The 15,038-nt window shown below is 34.4% G+C and overlaps 2 protein-coding genes and 1 non-coding gene across 8 annotated transcripts; 1 reads left to right on the top strand and 2 right to left on the bottom strand.

Moving 5' to 3' along the window:
- The first annotated feature begins 1,698 nt into the window (after positions 1-1,698).
- LOC147558814 (Phosphoglycerate mutase family protein) lies at positions 1,699-4,307 on the top strand. The gene is made up of 7 exons (XM_086660497.1): positions 1,699-2,145; positions 2,396-2,519; positions 2,620-2,670; positions 2,838-2,948; positions 3,126-3,257; positions 3,347-3,422; positions 3,765-4,307. Exons 1-7 carry the CDS (start codon positions 2,114-2,116, stop codon positions 3,986-3,988), a joined length of 750 nt encoding a protein of 249 aa, XP_086516623.1. The 5' UTR covers positions 1,699-2,113; the 3' UTR covers positions 3,989-4,307.
- Positions 4,308-9,516: 5,209 nt separating this feature from the next.
- On the bottom strand, positions 9,517-9,588 carry TRNAH-GUG (transfer RNA histidin (anticodon GUG)). The gene has a single exon. It is a non-coding gene; the product is annotated as a tRNA-His (tRNA).
- A 980-nt stretch (positions 9,589-10,568) lies between these two features.
- On the bottom strand, positions 10,569-15,008 carry LOC147558812 (pre-mRNA-splicing factor). 6 transcript variants are annotated; one of them, XM_086660491.1, is made up of 7 exons: positions 14,874-15,008; positions 14,248-14,395; positions 12,784-13,623; positions 12,492-12,677; positions 11,561-11,652; positions 11,360-11,428; positions 10,569-11,183 (listed from the first exon to the last, which is right to left on the bottom strand). In XM_086660491.1, the coding sequence occupies exons 2-7, from the start codon at positions 14,381-14,383 to the stop codon at positions 10,638-10,640; spliced, it is 1,869 nt and encodes a 622-aa protein (XP_086516617.1). In that variant the 5' UTR covers positions 14,384-14,395; positions 14,874-15,008; the 3' UTR covers positions 10,569-10,637. The 6 variants fall into 6 exon arrangements, with proteins under 6 accessions (XP_086516617.1, XP_086516615.1, XP_086516616.1 ...); XM_086660489.1 differs by having other exon boundaries at positions 14,868-14,981; XM_086660490.1 differs by having other exon boundaries at positions 14,883-14,977.
- Between the last annotated feature and the right edge of the window lie 30 nt (positions 15,009-15,038).

The following is a 15,038-nucleotide window of genomic DNA, read 5'->3' as shown; positions in this document are numbered from 1 at the left end:
AAACTTCATGAGAGTTACATACGTTTAAATGCAAAGTGCCTCATGAAGAGAAAGAAATAGGACTAGACACCGACTCGATAAAATGACCCTAAAGGTCGCGAATGAAAAGACCCTAAAGGTCGAGAATGAAAAGACCCTAAAGGTCGACAAAAAAACAATACTAATACAAATACTAAAATAACCATAGTAGTCTTCACCGGAAAGCCATCGTCGTCACCGTAAAAACTGTTTTCATCACTGGAAAACCGTCTTTATCGTCGGAGAACCGCCACCATCACCGGAGAACCACCACCACATTTCTATCTTCTTCTTCATCTTGTTTGAATTTATCAATCAACAAAACCAGAGAAGTTAAAACTATTTGATGATTCTTCAATCTAAACATTTGCTTTCATGGAGAGAACATTTATCAAAACCCCTGCGGCGTTGGATTCAAACCTAAAAAAACAATTCCTCACCCGATCTATGATTCTCGCTCACTGCTAACCCTCACTGGGTAACATATACAAAGCCCTAATTGGGATTAAATCCTTTGTAGATCAATGAACCTCAAACAGAATCAAACAATCATCCAAAGCCTCACCGGATCTGAAAAATATTCAAATCCTTGCTGCCAGAGGTATTCTAAAATCCAAGAAAAGGAAAAAAATCTAAAGATGTAAGTGAGTCTGAAGAGGAAAAGATTGGGAATGAAGGAGATACCGATGGAAAAGAAGAATCAAACGAGAATGAACGATCCTACACGAAGAGAACTAATGGAAGACGACCCAAGAAACCGTCAGGAACTTCAACAACCTTTCAGGAGGCGGCGCCGCCTAGGAGGGAAATCGCCCCACCCGACTTAAAGAGAAACGGACTCTCAAGAAAAAATTAATACTGGACTGTTAAAAAGTACATAAAAAAGTTGAGAAAACAAAAAGGACCCTAATTTACCATCAATCATCCACTGCAAAACCAAAAAACCTACCTATCAATCATGTTAGTGACTAATGGGGCCAAGCTAATACAGTTATAAGTTGTTGGTAATTTGGTCCCCCAACATTTATCTAATAGAATGTTTGGTCCTCAACAGTTGGCCAGTAGATTACATGACCCTCTAATTAACAATTATGTAGTGCCAATTTGTTTCTTCTTCTCCAGTTGATCCTTTATATTTTATATATTTTTATCTAATTAATACTTCTATGCCTTCAATTAATATAGTATCTCCCCTCCTCTGGTTTACTCTCTTTCTCTCTTGTAGGCACATGCCAACAAAGGAGGCTGTCAAACCCTTCCATTTTCGAGTGGTCTCAACCATAACCACCCTAAATCAATGTGATTTCACAAGAAAGTACGAATATATCCTAAGTGGGTTCACATAGTACGAAGAATCTGAGTCTGAAATAATAGGTCGACCACTTCTACAGAGAGAGATAGGTAATCATCTGAGAGAAAAAGTAGAAAAAGATAATTAGCAAAATTAAAGAAGCATGACCAAACATAACATTTTCTTTAATAACGTTTAGTTAGGGGACTAAACGGTGTACTAGTTAAAATATTAGGGGTTAGGTCGTTATGATAGTTTACGAGATGGCTCACAGTATAATTTTACCTTTATTGGCTTGTTAGTTGTCCATCCCCTCGTGAAAATATACATGGGCCTAATTTATGTTATTAGAAACTGAAGTAGGTAACAGTAATGGAATGCGATTCTTCGAGTCCCAAACCTTATGGAGTTTCGAGAAGACAAAGTAGTATCTTAGTCGAATCAAACAAAATATAAAACATTAGATCGACAATAAACGTGGCTTCTCCTGGTCACTCCCTAATTCTTGGTTGATAAAATAATACTAAATTATTAAGAAAGAAATTAATACTTTGGTTGAATAATTGAATAAATTATTGAGAGAACAATAATTTCTTGATTTATAATTGAGTAAGGTGGCGTATATAGAGACTACTCTTTTTGTCTATAAATACTTATTAAACTTCACCAATATTATTCACACAAGTACTCAAATTTAATTGAGATTTCTCTCTTCTTCCTCTTTCTCTCTCTTTAGGATTGGGTGTCTATCTCTTAATCCTATAACCTTTTCAATCTCATCCTCATAACTTTATATCCTCAAAAATGGCTACTTGTGTTGTCTCCAATGAACCAGTGTATGTTGCTTTGCATCCACCATCTCTTTCATCATTTTTTCCCTTTTTTATTTTTATAAATTTACATTCATTTGCGGCTTAATTTCTATAAGTATTGTCGATTTTATTAATTTATTTAGAAGTTCTTTAATGTGTTTAGAAATAAGTAATTGATAGTATATATAGCTTAGTATTATTTTTTTTCTTTACGTTTAAAGTTTATATTGTGTGTTTATCTAATAATTTTTCGATCGTTTATTTTGTCTACCAGCATCAACCCAATGGTTGCGATAGCAACTGAGACAGAGGGTCACACCGAAGTACCACATGATGTTGCTGAGATCGTCCTAGTCCGTCATGGGGAAACTACATGGAACAATGCAGGAAGAATTCAGGTATTTTTGCGCGCATACACACATATATAATTATAGATCAAATTATAAAGAACAATTTTTATAATATTTATTAAATTCAAGCTTCATGCACTGTTTGTAGGGCAACTTGGAGTCGGAGTTGAACGAGGACGGATGGAAACAAGCAGATGCAGTTAATATTCCACCCTCGATCTTATTTTAATTTAATTATTTTCTAAAGATGTTAAGTTTGGACTGGTTCAACCTGTGTTTATAAATTGCCTTTAAAAAATTAAAATATTATAAAATTATTTACTTTTTTCCTCAAACATCTTAATTACTTGTAATACTTCGATACAGATTGCGGATAGATTGGGGAAGGAATTGAGACCAGCAGCTATATATTCATCCCATCTCAAGCGTGCCAAAAATACTGCTGAAATGATCGCAAAGAAGTGTCACATCCCTGAGGTACATCAATATAACTATGTGGGACTATCTCTTCCTTAGCTTTTTCTACTATATACAAGAGCTATAGTTATATATTATTTATTTGGTCAGGAGACTTTTTTTCGAATACTATTTTTCGCAGTTTTATTTAATTTTGATTAGGAAAAAATTTAAAATAATTATCTATATATTATGCAGGTAATTGAGATACCAGAGATTCAAGAGAGACATGTGGGGAGTTTACAAGGATATTATTGGAGTGAGATTCAAGAAAAAGAGCCTGAGGCTTATCATGCTTTCTTCTCCTCAGAGAGAGACCTTGAAATTCCTGTAAGTAGAATAAATTAGATTCAATTTTAATACCCTAATTAGTAAATGGAATATTAATTAGTAAAATAAAACATTTTAATTAATTGCAGGGAGGGGGAGAGAGTTTTAATCAGCTATGTGAGAGATCTGTTAATGCCCTCCAAGAAATTGCTGCCAAGCACAAAGGTGATATATTTTGCTTAATTACTCTAATCAATAATTACTTAATTATTAAAGATTTTCATTAACAGACAGACAGAGAGACAGAAGTACAAACAAAAGAGAAATAAGCGGAGCCGTGGGACAGGCTTTACCCCCACTGTTTTAGAATTAGGAAACAGTGGAAATATTTGAATATACCATTAATCAAAGATTCTCCCTCTCTCTATTCTTCAAATTATGTCGTATAAGGATATTCGATTATTCGCAACGGTTTAAAAAAGCGTTGTAAATTGTAGATTTGGTGTAAGTGATTATTAATAATTAGTTCTAACACAGACTATGGTCGAACATGTATGTATAATGCAGGTGAGAGAGTGATCGTGGTGACACACGGAGGAGTACTAAGAGCGATATATATGTCGGTGACAGGGGAGTCAAGTGCAGGGAAGGTTTTGAATGCTTCCATTAATGTCCTCCATCTCTCTGACAAGAAATGGGCTTTCAAGTCTTGGAGTGATGTTTCTCACCTCAACGAAGTCGGTTTCCTCCAACGAGGTTTCAACGGAGATTGTCTTCCAACTCTCAATTAATCAACTAAAAGATGGAGAATAAGTTTATCATATGGCAATAAGGATATATATATATATAAAGAGAGGGAGAGGGAGAGGGCAGTGTAGTTAATCTAAATAAAGGGTTTAGTGTGCAGATCAAGTTAGAGATAAGTTGGTTAATGTTATGGCCACACACTGTCAAAACCCTAGCTACCATGCTTTGTTTGTACTTTGCTTTTTCTTTTTTTCTTTCTGGTGTGCATGCAGAGTTAATTTGTTGTATTTGTATGAAGCAATATGCTTAATTAAGAAGTGTATAATTTAATGGAGTTTATTGTATTTATAGATATTTACATCATCTTATTTACTGTTTATATTTCTTTTTACTCTTCAACATTTTAAATTGAGGGTGAACAAGATGTATGAATATGTATACCACACTCTCAACCCTATCAAACAAAACACCTTTTCTTACGGTACACATCCGTAATAACTGAGCTGTCACGGTTAGACGTGTAACAACTGGCTATATATACCGTCACTATTGTCCATAATGGGCTATGTCTTCGAAAGGTCCACTGCAAGTACTAAAAATAAGCGAGCATAACAGGTATTCAACAAAAAGCAGTTTGTTTATTTCAACAAAAAAAACGGTTTGTTTTTGTTGCTTAAACTGCAGGTCTACGTGTGAGTTGTGACTTCACCTTATCCTTTCCGTCTAATAACTTACCCTTCGTATCATAGTTGTGCAAAGAAATTGATAAGAGATCAATGAAAACATGAGTTGGGTACTCTTTGATATATCTTACCTTAAGGGATTAGACTTTCCCCTCCTAATGAATTGACCACTCACTCCTTCCAACAAATGTATACGTAATTACCTCGGTAGTTATTAATCTCCATTTTTCGGTGGTGGTGGGCCTCTCACATCTAAAACTAGTTTAAGAGATAAAACTTTTCGTGTGCTATTTATGAATTGATTACAAAACAAATCAATCCCATCACAATATGATCATATCACGAAGAAGCCATTATTATTATTATTATTTACTAGTATGACAATCAAAAGATTAAGATCAAAAACGCAAAATAGGAAAGTATTGTAACCAACAATACAATATGTAGGTTTTTTCGTAATAAATACCCATCTGTCTTTGTAGTGTGTACAAAGAGAGAAAACCAATATTACATGTCAATCTAGGTAAACGGTTTTGTATGCTAATCACCTTAGAGGTTAATATGAAATCCAGCACCTGCCTGCACTATGCCCTACCATAATTTGTTTGTTATGTGTTTTTTTCTTCCTTGGAGTTAAAAGTTTACTTCCATTTTATGATTTTATTTTATAGTGATAGATATAGTACCTAATCAGCCTTGTAGTTAGGTTCTAGAAGTTGATACAGGCACTTTCTCATGCACTCTCTGGTACACCGTTCTAATAGATGAAAAATACTAAAATACCTCTTGTTATATTAATCCCTTTAAGTAAGAGAGTTTTACGAGGAGGGACATGAGAGAGTTTACGAGGACTCGAGGAGGGACATATATCATTTTTCTAGCTCTTAATTATTCCCATTAATGATTAGACATAACAACCATTGTTTTACTTCATATACAACCAAGAGGAAGAACTAATACATTTGATGTGACAATTTCTTACAAAAATCACTTTATTTTGTAGAGGTTGTTATTAAGTATTTCATTGTTTCTAAGATTAGTTGGTACATATTACACAATCTTAGTTTTGTGTACAAATCTCACCTAACCATGAACTACCCATTACCTATTTAGCACAAACAGAGAAGTGCCAACTAAAAGTAGATGTCTTAAAAAATAAAGTGGAGATTCCAATTAGCTAGGGTTTTAGTTTCTAGTAACACTAGTTAGAACATTATATATATGTAATATCAAAGAAATATTAATAAATTATTAGATTTCATATAAAAGAACAATTTAAATGGACCACTATTTTGGCGAAAAAGATGTTGCATTTTAATTAGTTGGAACTATTGATTTAGCTTTTAAAATACATATCTCTAATAATAGTTCATAATTATTTCCTAGAAACTTGCTAAAAATAGCTTATTATATAACCTAATTAATAAACACATATATGCATCTGATCTCCTTAAATCAATAATGCAGAATAAGATATTTGAAAATAGAAGAAACAAACAAAATGTCGGTTTGGTTATTTTATCTACTTTTTCGGTCCGGAATAAAATTATATAATACATTAATGGGGACCAACACTTTCGTGAAATTCTATTAGTAAAAGAAGAAAAGCTAAATTCGGTTTAACTTAAACTATAATGTTTCTGAGTCCAAATTAATAGTAGTAGATTTTAAGTAAAATAGTGAATCCTTATTCTATTTCTTCCACAATGTAAGTGGCGCCAAGTAGAGCCTCATGGGGAGCTCATTAAGTGATCATTGCTCATTATCTATTAGTTGATACTTATATTATTATTTTTTTCAGGAAACATTATATGTATTTGTATCTCGAATCTGTGACTCAGAAAATGGAAACCAACTTGGTAGTCAATCCAACCAAGGGTGAAAACCAACTTAGTGCATGTTATATCGTAGTGTCATATCGTCACTAGTGTCATATCGTCACTTTTGTCACGATTATCTTCTTCAAAATCATCTTTACTCATATAGGAAAATGCCTTCTTTAGGGGAAATAGGGGCACCCCACCTTTGTAATTGTGCACGACTTCTATACTACTAATGATATTGTCCGCTTTAACATTGGAAGTGCATCACTGAAAATGGATGTTTAAGCTTTAGCTTATATCACTTTACAACGCAACCTTCCAAGGTCATTATCATAGCAAGGATTATCATTATGGTATGTGTTATAGAATTGTGTGGACCAACCTTCTAGACGGTTAGCTATATTGTCATGACACGGTATTATCTCACAACAAGTTTGTTATAATCAATATGGGGGCGAAAAGAATATGTCGGCCAAACTATGGGTGCCAAATAAGAATTAACCCAAATTATTTCTAACAGTCCAAACCTTTTGGGAGGCTTGAGATTTACATCCAAGTTTTGACACAAACTAACATGAGCTTAAGAAAAGACAAATGACATCTTATTTTTTTTTATTTTTTATTTTTTTTGATGAACAAATGACATCTTACTTGATCAAAGAAAAAAATAAATAAAAGAATAATAACATTTGACTTCTAGTATTATGGACAAAAACGTATGTAGTTCCACACGCTCCCTATTATCTTGGAATGATTTTATAAAAATAATAATAATAATAATATATATATATATATATATATATATATTTATATAAAATTCAATAATTGAATAAAATTTACTAATATTTCACCAATAATTCAGTGAGGTGTCAGAGGGCCCAATTCTTTATACCTATTAAGTCATAAAGTATTTGATGTCAATTTCATGCATGTGAGGTGTCTTTCATCTTACATAAGATGCCACCAATTTTGGAGTAAACTACAAGTCTACAGCAAGGAAAGTTGTGATCTAAAGGTGACCTTTTTAACCACGATTTAAGACTGTGGTATCCAAATATGAGAAATGATATTTTACCATACACCCATGGCACAATACTGTCCGGCTTAAGTTTGGTGGAACCGATGTCGATTTTGGTCTGACCTGACTCGTCAAACTCTGAAGCGTAATGCGTCATTGCGTTCGGCTCATCAAGTTCTTCAGTTTAAATCCAAGAATCACTAAAATACGATTCAGGATGAATGAGAAATTAAAGTTTAAGTTTGGACGCAGTTTGGGTAATCCATAGACTAAATAACAAAAAAGACAAATTTGTTTGAGGACTAGTTGGGCGAAAATAGCACGTCTAGATCTGGACAGCTCCATTTCAATCCGCGAGAACTCCCGAGATCTAACGATTGCGCGTTAGAAACTCCGGGATGCCTAAAAAGCGTTGGACAGAGAAACTATCAAATCTGTTTTTACCCAAAAAAAATTCAGTGTTGCACAAAATGAAATCGTCATGCTCTATCATATAATTTAGAAATTACACCAATCTCCATTTAGTAATGATTTTATACTGGTCTACCACATTAATGTGATCATATGAAATACTAACAAAAGTGATGACATCTTTATCAAGGCATAAACAGGCCGATAAAATTATTGTTTTCTTTCATTTTCTCTGAGTTACATAATCATAACTATGCACACGTAAGGAATATTGAGGATGAAATAATTATATACATATACTACTATAGACACGTATCATACGTTAAGAATAAAATTAGCGCAAGTTCCTGAATTTCGTCTTAAATTTCTTTTTCTGCCATTAATTTCGTCCTAATACTAAGGAACTTTAGTATGTATATTTATTATAATTTATGTGGGTTATGATGTATCAATGGCCTGAATTTCATCTGATTTTAGGCGATTAATTTCGTCGGATTTTAGGCCAGTTTATTGTGCTTATTACATCGATATGATGTATCAATGCCTTTGTAGTCAATACAAAAAAAAAAATAGGGGTCAAAAGAGAATGTTAGAGGATCTACTAGACAAAACAATGAATCTTCATAGTTAGGGGGCTTTCAAGAATTCACGTTTTAACTAATGTTATGACTTTCTCAACAAAAAAAAAACTAATGTTATGACTTATGGCAATAATATTTCATGTGAATTTTGTCAAGTTGATTTAGATATATAACTAATTCTTTTGTTTTTGTTGATTGTCAAATTATACCATGTCAAATGATATCTACCTGCACCCATTATAATACTTTATGCATGATCAAATTATAGTAACCTTTTTTTTCCTAATTTCATGTACAAATATAAGATGATAAAAGATGAATAAGACTACTAATTATGTCATTATGAAATTGCTTGTTTATTTGTCGATAATTTTAATTCATACGGTTTGATAGAATTTAACGATAAAGTGGTGCGGTAACATTATACGCATACTATGAAGTAACGGCTCGGGTAAAAGAATGATTTTATGAAAGCTTTCCGTGTTTGAGATCAACACTTATTAGTTCACCCATAAGTTTGTTTCGAGTTGAAATATTACAGTATATCTTTAGGTGTTGAACTCTGTATTTTGTTTGGGGTTATATATATGTACGAGCACTCTTGTTATCTTCTTGGGAAGCATGGGCATATTAGGGAAGTTCTAAAGACGCTTCCTTTGGACATGCTCCCTTTATAAATTTGTTTGTGGAGGTGCCTCTAGTAAAATATGTCTCCCTTGAGAGAATGTGGAGTTGGATAGGCTAAGAGGCCCACCTTTCGACTCTCCTCCATTTGATTTTCTTAAGGGAATTTTTAAATGCACTCCCCACTTTTGATATATACACTCACGTGTAAGGTGGTTTTTGGCAGGTAGAAATGGTAAGTGTAGATAACATTTCCCTTTTCTTATTTGACAATCTAAATGATCTAAAGTGGAAGGTCCATATGTAAGTTCAGAGTGAAGTTCTCCATGGGTTCAAAAAATCAGGCACTAAAACCCTAAGGAAGACTGAAGATGGAGCCTTCAGTAGGCTGTGTGGGGAGAAAAAAAGGAAAAAAAAAAAGATGAAACAAAGTGTGGCTGCTGGGATTCGAGCCCAGGTCTCCACGGCCACAACGTGGAATTCTCACCACTAAACTACAGCCACTTCGTTGTCAATTGTGTCCTATTTAGCTATATTATCAGTGCATTTGACATGGAAACTCATTTGGACATCACATTCAACTTGGTTTTGGTTGGACTGGAAAGAAATAGGTGAAAATCCACAATAATAAATCAACAATAAAAGATTAGTTCGATTTTGAATTTCTAGAGTTCAAAAACCGCAAACAGTCAGACTACAAAATCGAGAGTTAAAAGAAAAAAAGACATTGTTCTAGTATTTGGAAAGTTGACTAGAAGGACTCAAAACATTATTCCAGTATTTGGAAAGTAAGCCACCCCTTTTTTTTCTTAAAAAGAGGATGTAAAAATGAAAAGCAAAAAAAAAAAAAAAAATGAAAAGCAAAATGAAGAATGATGGTGGTGATTGGTGAAGATGAATATCCTACTTCATTTTCTTTTCTATCTTTAAGAAAAGAAGTGTGGTTGTGCACGTAAGCATGTCGCCCTTGTAAAATATACACTTGACACCAAGTAAGCCTGTTAAATCCTAGGGTCACAAGGTTTTGTTCCTACAGAAGACTCCATGACCGCACCTAAAACGCCTCTCCAGTTACTAAGCTTGAGCAGACATCTATAACCCAGCCTCTAAAGTCTAAACCTACTTCAGAGCGATGTGCCCACATAATTTCCCTTTCAACAATAAGTTCCAAGTCTTCCTGTTTTAAACAACTTATGATTACTTATATTTTTGTTGTGCTTAAAAGTAACACTTCACAACCTTAAGTAAAAGTCTAAAATTAACTCCTCAAATATAAGAAGCAATGTTTTTTCAATTCACGACTATATTGCCATAAGTTATCCTAAATCCATATTTCGTTTTTCTGGAACTGCAATTTAATACTTCCAGCTTGAGTAGATTGAAAAAACAATAACTTGGATCACCTAATCTTGTTATCAAGAGAAACAAAAAGAACTTTCAACAATAAAAAAAAAAAAAAAAAAGAGAAACAAAAAGAAAGAGTAGAAGCAAATCATCAATAATTGCTGCCAAGGGAGAAGGATTCATCTGCTTGTGATGCATAGAGAGCCAAATCAGTATAACGTACAAGGACCAAGTAACGGTTCATGGGAGTCGGTCCAGTCATATCCACAATATAAAGATCCAGAGCAATCATTATACCCATTAGTCCGGGTAAACTTACGAATAAACTTACCATCCAAATAAACGGGCATCCATTTCACATCCCACATTAAGATAGTGCATAAACATTTCGTTCGACTTAAGAAAAGTAAAGATCTATTACAAAAGCATAAATTCAGAGCAAGAGTGAATCCATCAACAAAAAAATTGCCACAAGACTTTCTAGTAGAAGTACAGGATGAAGATGAAGATGAAGATGAAGAAGAAGAAGAAGAAGAAGAAGAAGAAGACGAAGCAAACAAGATGATAACTACAGACCTAATCCGACAGTTCGGCCATCTCTCCTGCGTAATCCAGCAGTATATTGCTTCTCCAAATCCAGTTGTAGCTCCTTCTGCTTCTCCGATTGGTTTTCGTCCTGGTTGCTCTGCTCTGCCACTTTCACTTCTCCCTTCACACCCTACAATTGGCCATATGTACCAATGTAACCTCAGACTCTAAAACCGTGTCAGTACAGGTTGATGATTTGTACAAAATTACTTCTCATTTCAAAATAACTTGAAAATTTTATGCAAGAAGTTAACATCCGAGAGAAAGATATGATAATTGTTACTGTTTCCTGGTTGTCTCTTTAAAGAAATATAAAGGAAAATTTGTGTGTACAAGTAATTACCATCAGTTTGTTGAATTTCTCCTGCCGTTCACGGTCTGAGAATATTGGAGTGTCCCAGCGATGACCAGACTGTAGTTTTCGAAGGGAAAAAAGAAACAGTAGAGATGGAAACGCAATAAAATTGGTTAAAGAAATTGATTTCTTTTCGATCAGACCTAGAATCGAATAAAGAAATTAGGATAGTAGGATTTGATAAAATACCTCTTCAGGAGCAGCGTTCTTTTTGTTTCCCCATAGTAATTTCTTCTTTTGGTCAGCTGACATGAACCCACCACCTGTAAGGTTCTTGTTTACTGCAATTTGGTAGATAGATCCAAGTTAGATCATACATATCAGTAGACTAGTCAAATTTCTCACGTTTTCTGAAGGTAAATAACCAAATTTGAACAAAGGAAAGATACCAGGAGATTACAAGGAAACTTTACATCTCTCGTAAAGTAAGTACAGTCATCACAAATTTTTTAATATAGAAGGATAATGAATCTGTGCGGAATATAACATCTCATATTATGTAGATGTACACAATGTAACCTAGAAAGCTATGGGTACCATTATGTGATATGCTACTGTGTGCGTATCCGGTGTATACCTCTTCGGAATGCTATTCTCGGTGGTGTACGTTTTGAATTTTGTAGTTAATCACTCAACTAGTTCAGCTTATATATTTTTACAAAAAAATTAGGTCTATTTAGGCTGAAGATTTTAATTTGCAGATATGGGTGAGTGGATGATTAACCAACCCAAAACGGTACAGGAAATGTAGTACGCGGTAACAAACGTGGATAGAGTATCTGGTATAAAAAGAGCAATTAATAATACCGTTAATACGCATGTTATTTAATTAATAAAGAAAGCCTGCTTTTGGAAACTAAGTTGGCCAGCTCCCTTCTACACACTTGACATAACTCAAATCTTATCATACTCATTCACTACATTTTGAAAACTGTTACTCATAACCTTCGATCAGAGTCTCAGAATCAGTGGATAAGGTTTTCAGGTCTTAAAATAGTAAATAAACTAATCAACGTGTGCTCCTAAGCCTCGTCCATCTTTCACAATTGTAAGTCAATAACAAACAAAATAGTAAATGATCTGACAAAGCTAGTCTGTAAATTGGTGGTGGTAGGCATACCTAATTCAGCAGCTCTCATCGCTGCAACTTTAGCTGCATTCAGACCAACTGCGGCGTCTACTTCAGTTGTGAACGGCTGGGCAGTCTTTGCCGTAGTGTCGTCAACTACATTATGAGTTTGCTTAGAATTTGATAGCATGTTTTGATCAGCTCCAAATACAGACTTTGGAACATGTCGTCCTGAGGCTGTGATACAAGTAGAGATGTTGGTAAGTGCTTCATCAGAAAAATCATTTATAATTCAAAGAGAGATAACAAATGAAGTAGCTACTTGAAGCAATGAAATACTTACTATCCTCATTAGACTTCATTTTTTTGGAGTAAGATTCACCATCCAAATTACTGGTTTTATTCTCATATTGTTCATTTCTACCATAACTCCTATTATCTATCTCCCCTGGTTCTTTGTCAAACCTGCTCTTGCGCCTGTCAGATTCTCTATCAGTATGCTTCCTCTTATCCACCACATCAACTTTTTTTTCATCCAGTTCCTTAGTTCTATGGGTTTCTTTGAAGTTCCCAACACTACCATTGCCTCTAGTTGAGTTTTTGCCCTCCCCTCTGGAGTCTGAAGGGGACTTGTAATCATTTTTCTGATCACCCAAACTCCTACTGGAATCCCTAGAGTCATCCCACCACCCTCTATCCCTGCTTTGCCTATCCTTGTTTCCTCCCCCAGCTTTAACATCATCAGCGTTAGTTGATCTTCTCTCTGATTTAGTTTCATTAGAGTACTCATTCTCCTTACGATTATGTCGTTCTAAAACTGAGGTGCCGCCCACTTTATCTTTACTACTATGGAATTCATCAGGTTTATCATCATCTCGTCGGTGTTCTCTCGACCTATCAGATTTACTTTCTTTTCTTGTATAATCAGAATATTGCCTACCCTTTGTCTCATGGCCAGATGAAGAAAATTTCTGGTGACTTTTTTCTCCATCGCGCCTGTGGGATCCTCTGTACTCGTCATCCCTACGACTACTTGATCTCCCATAAGACTCCCGCTCAGAAAATCTGTGAGAATCGCCACCTTTGCCAGACCGACTACGACCATAGTTTTTGTGAGACTCTCTCCCATCATCTTTCCTTCTGTTCAAAGTCGGGCTAGGGCTTCTGCGATGTTTAGGACTTCCTGTCAAAGATACAATGGTAATATAGCTAAGTAGTAACCAAAGTATTTAAGCCGACAAGGCAAAATCCAGTTACGCGCCTGAGTAAAAGATTTAATATGTTAAGCTACAATAAATATAATACAAAGGGATAAGTAATACGGATACGGAATCTGTGAATCATGAAGGCAGAATACTTTTGACAAAGAACTGCTTTCGACAAAGAACTGCTTCTTCCCCCTTAAGCTAATTAGGGGGAAAAAGGGGAGGAACTCGACTGCAGTCTATGAACTCTGAAAGAGTGAAAGTTGAACTTGAAACATAGAATTTACTCATTCTTATTTTTCTTTTTTCCTATAAAAAAATCAATTATTAGCACTACACAAAACTACTCACAATTTTCTAACTATATATTTTAACTTTTTTAAATCTAATCGTCTGATGTTTAACAATTGAATGTATAAAACCAGCTTAACCGAGTTGAACCCCTGTTAAACCGACACGAATGAAGCTCAGATATAGCACAAAATAGAAGTTACATAAAATACCATAAACCGACATGATTGAAGATCAGATATGGCACAAAATAAAAGTTATACGAAATATGGTAACCCGACAACAAGAAGGAAGATTGAACAATTAATAACCTGACGGAGATGAAGCTGATTCATTAACAGGAGAATGGCGACGATACTTTCTATTTCCAGCATCAATTGATGGCCGACGAAACGATGGTTTTCCATCAACATCATCTGGTGACTTAGACTTCATATCCACATCCATAATCTCAGAGACCTGAAAACCCCATCCCTAAATTTGAGTCTAAAAATGCATTTTAAATGTGTTGAAAGTACTACCATAACATGAACTATTGCATTTATCTTTCTAGTAAACTCAAACTTAAAACAAGTCTTATTTCCAATTCAGACTAATTTTTAGCTAATAATAAATAATATAAAGGAACAACTTTAAGATCTAACTCCATCACACATGATTTGAAACCCTAAATTTAGCTTCCGCACTGAGAAATGATAAATCAATTAGTCAAAGAATAATCAACAAGAACATCAATCATTTCAATAAAAAAAACTACGGAACCAGAATTTTTTTTTAAAAAAGGGAAAAAAAAGAACGGATTAATCAAAACATCATCAATATTAGAGATGGAGACCTATATGAAAACGCTTATGAGATGATTAAACTGAAGAGTTTTGATGAACGAAATCAATATTAGATCAAATCGATTAAACTATGAGTTAGAAAATACCTAAACCTAAATTACCGAATATCGTTTGAACTTTCTGCTACTCTTCTCGTTTCACGGTTTGAAGAAACCCTTGAGCCCTTGCTTCGTCCCTCGGGAACAAAATGGTACGCGAAGATAGAAGATTCATTTTCTTTCTAGGTCGGGTCAACCCGTGATACCGTACCCGATTAT

Source organism: Eschscholzia californica, unplaced genomic scaffold (genome assembly GCF_041429995.1).
Source record: "Eschscholzia californica isolate CP2 unplaced genomic scaffold, dmEscCali1.0.p SCAF_2, whole genome shotgun sequence".
NCBI classification, from domain to species: domain Eukaryota; kingdom Viridiplantae; phylum Streptophyta; class Magnoliopsida; order Ranunculales; family Papaveraceae; genus Eschscholzia; species Eschscholzia californica.
Note: the sequence above shows the minus strand (reverse complement) of the source record. Positions and strands in the feature narration are given on the sequence as shown.

Coding starts and splice junctions, on each gene's coding strand:
- LOC147558814 (XM_086660497.1), top strand. CDS start 2,114: ATGGCTACTTGTGTTGTCTCCAATGAACCAGT. Junction 2,146..2,395: donor GTTGTCTCCAATGAACCAGT/GTATGTTGCTTT, acceptor TTTGTCTACCAG/CATCAACCCAATGGTTGCGA. Junction 3,258..3,346: donor AGAGAGACCTTGAAATTCCT/GTAAGTAGAATA, acceptor AATTAATTGCAG/GGAGGGGGAGAGAGTTTTAA.
- LOC147558812 (XM_086660491.1), bottom strand. CDS start 14,383: ATGGATGTGGATATGAAGTCTAAGTCACCAGATGATGTTGATGGAAAA. Junction 13,624..14,247: donor ATCAGCTTCATCTCCGTCAG/GTTATTAATTGT, acceptor TATCTTTGACAG/GAAGTCCTAAACATCGCAGA. Junction 11,653..12,491: donor GATGAGAGCTGCTGAATTAG/GTATGCCTACCA, acceptor ACCAAATTGCAG/TAAACAAGAACCTTACAGGT.